Here is a 7,216-nt window from a genome sequence, read left to right on the forward strand (position 1 = left end):
AGCATGCTGAATGTGATGGATTTGGTTTCCTGGCTGAGGGACTCTGGGAGTTGAAGTCCACAAGTCTTAAAGGGACCAAGGTTGGAGACCCCTGTACTAAGATATTCAACAGGTTACACCTTCAAAGCTGTGACACATTCCTGTCAGACTCCAAAAATTAAGAAAAGCATATAATTTTTTCCAAGCAAATTTTTAAAATATTTTTAATGTTCCTTACTTATAGACAGAATCTTGCCAAAGTAAGGCAAACTGCCGTCCCCATAAAGCATATGCCCTGGGAACTATTAAAGAGGAGCTGTCTTTACCCTTTATCTGTCACACAAACAATCTGAATTGATTTTTCTCTTACTTTTCTAGAATGCACTCATTCCCTCCTGGGAATCCAGACTACATTCTCTCACAATTCCTTTTGTTTCGATTTTATTTCAACAATTCCATTCTTCTGAAAACCCACTATTAAAAGATTTATTGTCTATACAGGAACCATAGATTAACAGAATGACTTGTTGCAAGAAAAGCTGTAGGATTAAAAAAAAAAAGGATTTAAAGTCAAATGTTGTGAATAAACTTGGTATTTAAACCATGTTCAGCTAAGTACAGACCCTAAAGAATGAACTGTATGATTTCAGCCAGGATTACTTCAAATTCTTCTAATTATGCCATGATAGCCACATTTTCCTTATCCCACCTGCTGTAAATCAGAGTCTATATCCATATTCATGATTTCCTCATGTACTATTGCACCAACTGATGAACTAGGTTTATTTGATTCAGAGTCTTATCTAAATACAACCAATTGCTGCAAACCTCAATGCATAATAGTTACATCTTTGGCTGATGTTGTGGATCTATTCCAAGCACCATGAAAATTGGCTATCTGATTTTTAATGTACCTCTCAAAATTGATGCCTCAAGGGATTTATCTCTCTTGGGCTATTCCCATGTTGGACAAAGACAAAAGGCAAGATTGCTTAACTAATTATCTTTATGAGATGCTCCTTTTTATTCAGATGGGGCCTCATGATGATAATGTAGCATTTGGGGAAAAAGACACAAGCCAGAAGCCCAGTGCTAGAGGCCAGGAGGGAGAAGATCTCCACAGCTACCATATATTTGCCTTTGGTGCTCACGTAGGCTGGGACAAAGGACAACCAGACACTACAAAAAACCAGCATGCTGAATGTGATAGATTTGGTTTCCTGGAAAGTATCTGGTAACTTCCTAGCTAGGAAAGCTGCAATAAAACTAACAATAGCCAGGAAACCCATAAAAGATAAAACACTATAAAACATGATATCTGACCCTTCATTGCATTCCACAACAATTTCAGAAATGAAGGAGTGTTTATCCATGTCTGGGAAAGGGGGTGAGGTTGCTAACCATACAGTACAAAGAAGAAATTGAATAAAGGAGCAGGAGAGAACAATGGAAAGGGCTAGACTTTTCCCAACCCATGTCCTCATCCTTGATCCTGGCTTGGTGGCCATGAATGCAAACACCACAACGACAGTTTTGGCCAACATACAAGAAACAGCCACAGTGAAGATGATCCCAAAAGAAGTCTGTCGAAGGAGGCAAGTCACCTTCATTGGTTGACCAATGAAAAGCAGAGAGCAAAGAAAGGAGAGGAGGAGGGAGAGGAGGAGGGTATAGGAGAGGCTGCGGTTGTTGGCTTTGATGATGGGAGTGTTGTGATACTTCCTGAAGATTCCTAGCACCAATATTGTGATAAAGGAAAGCACAAGTGCCAGGGTCACTAAACTGGTCCCCAAAGACTCTTCATAAGTTAAGTAACTTATATCCTTTGGCATGCATAAATCCTGCTTGTTGTTTGGATATTGATCTTCTGGGCATTGGAAACAGTCATTTAGATCTGATAAATGAAATATCGAAAGTTAAATCAGGATATATTTTTGAGCCCTCCCTGTTTAGTATTTCAGATTTAAAAAAATAAATACTGGTAAATGTGTTGCAAATTTATCTCATGGTATGATTTGTTACAACAGATTTTCTTAATAAGTAATAAACTGTCCATTTTTATTTCCTTTTTTTTTTCACTTCACACATTGAAATGAGATAGCAATCCATATATATAAAAGCAAAATACCACTCACACATCATCACAAAATCTCCAGAATCATAAAACGTACAAATTTGAAATTTGGCACATATGTTCCTCTTGGTTTCTAGGTACTTGTTAAGAAAGGATTTTTGAAATGACCATCAGATCATTAGTATTTCTTATATTATTATTAACATACTCTGATGCTAAGGAGTTAGATGTTCCCCTTCCCCATCTGAAAAGAACTCTGTGCCAACTGCCACTTGGGTGTGGGCATGGGTAGCCTGTGACTCATCCAGCCTGAAGGCTGGGAGTTTAGACAGTCTACTACCCACCTGAAAGGGAGAGAAGGGGATAAGATAGGAGAGGCTTCTGTGGGGCAAGCCTGAGGGAGAGAAGGGGAGAGGAGAGGCCAATCATAACTAGTCATTAGTTTTCAAGCTGTACCTGTCAATTTATCAAGCCCTATCACTTAGTTTCATAGCAGAGCATGGGTATCCAGCTAGTATTTTAATAATTCATGTAGATCTCAATAGAGAGGAAACAGAGAAACTACATAAAACAACATTTTGAGGTGGATTTTTATTTTATTTTATTTTATTGCTTTTTTGAAAAATTGAAAGAAATTTTAAGAAGAATCTTAAGTCAGTTGAACATACAGTACTTTGATATCCAAATGTTCAGATACAGCCGATGTATTTCATGGGATCGCTTACCTATCTGATTTGTGATCTTTCCCTCTGGGCACCGAGTGCAGTTATAACAACAAAACGATCGCCCTTCGATCTTGGTCTTGCGGTAACCTGGCTTGCACTTCTCATTACAAAGTGAAAGAGGACGTTCCTTTCCAGAAAAGAAAAGAAAAAGATGGCTCAACAGAGAGAATATAACTTTTTAAAGACTGGAGATCTGGAAATATCTTCAGTTGGCAGGTTGAACCATTGATTCAAGGAGAACCATTGATTCAAGGGGCCGGGATAGCTCAGGCTGTTAAGAGCCTGTTATTAGAACACAGTAGCCTGCAATTACTGAAGGTTCAAGCCCAGCCCAAGGTTGACTCAGCCTTCCATCCTTTAAAAGGTAGGTAAAATGAGGACCTAGATTGTTGGGGGGGCAATAAGTTGACTTTGTAAAAAAAAAATATGCAAATAGAATGAGACTATTGCCTTATACACTGTAAGCCACCCTGAATCTTCGGAGATGGGCGGGATATAAATGTAAACAAAAAAAAAAAATCTGCCACCTTTTTAGAATACTGCAGTATAAAATAGGATTTCTTTTTTTTTCCTTCTATTTAATTGCGTCCTGTTCACAGAAATTACTTGGACAAGTCCCTGCAGTTTTCTTGGCAAGACTTGAAGAATTGGTTTGCCACTGCTTCCTTTCTAAGGTTGAGAAAAGGTAACTGGTCAAAGCTCATCCAACTGGCTTTTTCTCTAAGATGGAACTAGAACTCATGTTTGCCATGTTTCCAACCTGATGGCAACCTGATGGGTTGTGTAGGAACAGACTGAGTCTTAGGAAATTAATTTACTGTATTGTTGCATTTGTTGGTCAGTATGCATTTTTTTTTAATCCAACAGTTTGCAAATGGGATTGTACAGAGTTTGGTACCCTACAATGAATTAAATTTTGTGAGCCAAATTCTCTGTTATTTGCAATGGGGCCACAGATAGTGAACAGTTTTCTTTCTTATCCAGGAAATGTATTAACATTCATTGGATGAATGGATTATAATGGTGCCGGAATATGAACTTGCACCATAATTCCTCAAGTCTTTCCATTACTAAAAACTAAGAAAGAAGCGGATCATAAACCATTCCTGTCTTTCTGAAGGACTCATTGTTTTCCACATAATTACCCTGAGCACAAGCTTCACAAGCAAAAAACCAATCCACATGTCTGTCTACAGTATCTGGGCCATTCACAATAAAGTTTGAGCTGTATAACACTTTTGGGACAGTGGAAAGAAGTGCAACAGGACTCTACCTGATTAAACCAGCTGGGCCAAACCACCTCATGTTCATCAATAATCAAACATTTGTCAGTGGTTGCTGATGGGTCTATCTTTCCAACTATCTTTCTGAGAAAGGTCTGGTTTGAGAAGGTGATCCAGTTTATGATGTCAAATCCTGCCAGCAGTTCACCATTCTGGTCAAAAGAAATTTTTTCTCCAGCACTGTTGTTAAAAGATATACTTTGTAGAAAGCGGTGGAGCTAAACAGCAGTGAAGGAAATGAAAACATATATATTTGTAGGACAGTCAGTAGCTAAAGTTCTCTTTCAAAACATGCTAATAATAACTCAGCAATTAAAATATTTAATAGTTCAATAATATGACTTGTGAAATATTTATACTTACAGAAATGAACAATACACCTCTGAAACAATATATTTTTTTTCTTATGAGAAGAATAATGCCATATATTGAAAAAAAAAATCAATCTTATAAAGATGATATAATACATCATTAAGGAAGTCTAACTATTTATCAAAAATAGAAAACTTATAAGAGTCAACACAATAATAAATAATCTCCTGAATGTCTGGGTCAAACAGAAAAAATAAGCTTAAGTTTACCCTTCTACTTCTTGCCTTGTTATTGAATATTGAATAAGTTGTTGCACTAATATTAATTACCTTACAGATGACCCCCACCCTGTTAAAGACCTTGGAGTTTTCATATCCAATGACCTAAGTGCCAAAGCCCACTGCAACTACACAGCAAAAAAGGCTCTAAGAGTTGTAAACCTAATCTTGCATAGCTTCTACACTACTAACCAGAGCATATAAAACATTTGCTAGGCCAATCCTTGAATACAGCTCACCTGTCTGGAACCCTCACCACATTTCTGACATCAATACAATTGAACGTGTCCAGAAATATTTTACAAGAAGAGTTCTCCACTCCTCTGAAAACAACAAAATACCTTATCCCACCAGACTTGAAATCCTAGGTTTAGAAAACTTAGAACTCCGTCGCCTTCGACAAGACCTAAATTTAACTCGTAGAATCATCTATTGTAATGTCTTTCCTGTTAAAGACTGCTTCAGCTTCAATTGCAATAATACAAGAGCAACCAACAGATTTAAACTTAATGTTAACCGCTTCAATCTAGATTGCAGAAAATATGACTTCTGTAACAGAGTTATCAGTGCTTGGAACACATTACCTGACTCTGTGGTCTCTTCTCATAATCCCAAAAGCTTTAACCAAAAACTTTCTACTATTGATCTCACTCCATTCCTAAAAGGACTATAAGGGGCGTGCATAAGAGCACAAACCTGCCTACCGTTCCTGTCCTATTGTTTTTTATTCTTATACATATATGCTTATACTTGCTCATATTTCCTCATATATATGTTTATATACTATATAACCATTTTGTGTGATGCTTATGTATATTGTTGTGACAAAAATAAATAAATAAATAAATAAATAAATAATCAGAATCTGAAAAGGTCAAATTCAATATGATAAAATGCATATTGAATTTGATTATGGTAGCAATAATTGGCATTTCAAGGGGAAAAAAAATTGTTATGAATGTTTTTTCTCTGTGTGTGTCTCTCTCCCCACTCTCACTCTTTCTCTGCATGTGTTCATGCAGCTCTCTCTCTCTCTGTGTGTGTGGACATGCACCTTTGAGTCACTATTCTAGTGAGTACCTGGACAAATCCCTGGAGCTGAATATTATACATAGAGAAAATTCGTATGACGTGTTCTATAAGTGGTAGAACAGTCTTGATGGTTAAAATAGACAAATTATTTTCTAGAAAAAAAGTTGAAAGTGTGATGAGCAACACAGAGACACCGATAAAGACACAGACACAAACACACAGAGTTTTGAGTGGTAATTCATACAGGCAGAAACAAATCTTAAAAGTTAAATTCCCATTTTTAAATTGTAATCGTTTTTATTAAACCATATATCCCTTTAACGTATACCTAAATTTGCTTCCTATATGCTGATTGCTGCAAGATTATTATAAATGTCTTATGGGAAAGCATATTGGATTTTGTTCTTAGACGAATGACCAAGTCATTTATGAGAATAACCTTCAAAATGTAGAATTACCTTATTTCTAAAAAAAAATAATAATAATTCAGATTGTAGAATTCAGATCTAATAGGTAAGAGTATTGGGCTACCATTTTAATACATGATTTAATACATAATTTCATTGGACCTAAATAGTGAAAATTACTAGAGGTCACTACATACCTCAGCAGCTCAAAAATGAAAAGGCTGATACATATCCTATGTTACTGCTTCACTATACTTAGTGGAATGTTCAAATTATTCTCCTTACCCTCCATGACTGCTGACTAAGGAAATTCTCCCTCGTCATTCTTCTTTGTTGCCCTTGGAAAGAATACATGGCATTCAAAGCATGTGCAATTGCGTAGATAGCATTGTAGATACTGTAGCTGTGGGCAGTCATGCTGGTTTCAAACACAGATACAGGAAGAGTCTCTAGTTTCTCCTCCCCAGTGCAGATATTGACATCCTCTTCATCTGTGACGGAACCTTGGAGCAAACAGTTAAACATCTGTTGCCAAAACTGAATTAGAAATCCATCTTCCTTATCTAAAATTGGGCTTCTCGTCCGAACAAATTTCTGGAAAGCTGACACTTGTTTTGAATGTACTGCAAGCGTTATAGAGCCATGGATGAAATTAAGATCCCAATATCTTTGGAAAGGAAGGGATGAGAAGTCTACCTCCGCTGTCATAAACCAAACCTTGGGGTTATATGGCATCTCATTATATTCTGACAGTCTGAGCAAAGCCCTTAAATTTAGCATACTCTGAAATCCCCCCAGAAACAGCACTATTTTAGCTGTACTCTTAAAAACAATACTTAAAATGTTGTATGATGTATGCATTGTCTTCTCATCCTCACTGAGAAATTCACTTGATATTTTTTCTACAAATTCAAAACAGATCCCACTTCTGGAAAACATGGGAATAACGTTCCTCAGCAAGTTCTCAGCTATGTTGCCAATATTAAGGTACAACATCCCAATCCAGGTCCAGTCAAAATGTAAAAAGAGCTGGAGAAGTCCATGATATTGATGATCGGCCTTTGGGAGCATCCAGTAAAAGAAATGACTTTGGGTGATGCTACCGGTCTCTGGGACAGAACTATAT

The 7,216-nt window shown here is 36.8% G+C and overlaps 1 protein-coding gene across 1 annotated transcript; it reads right to left on the bottom strand.

Moving 5' to 3' along the window:
• Positions 1-971: 971 nt before the first annotated feature.
• Positions 972-6,870, bottom strand: LOC131197936 (vomeronasal type-2 receptor 26-like). The gene is made up of 3 exons (XM_058182440.1): positions 6,376-6,870; positions 2,779-2,905; positions 972-1,873 (listed from the first exon to the last, which is right to left on the bottom strand). Exons 1-3 carry the CDS (start codon positions 6,868-6,870, stop codon positions 972-974), a joined length of 1,524 nt encoding a protein of 507 aa, XP_058038423.1.
• Between the last annotated feature and the right edge of the window lie 346 nt (positions 6,871-7,216).

Source organism: Ahaetulla prasina, chromosome 4, assembly GCF_028640845.1.
Source record: "Ahaetulla prasina isolate Xishuangbanna chromosome 4, ASM2864084v1, whole genome shotgun sequence".
In the NCBI taxonomy this organism is placed as follows: domain Eukaryota; kingdom Metazoa; phylum Chordata; class Lepidosauria; order Squamata; family Colubridae; genus Ahaetulla; species Ahaetulla prasina.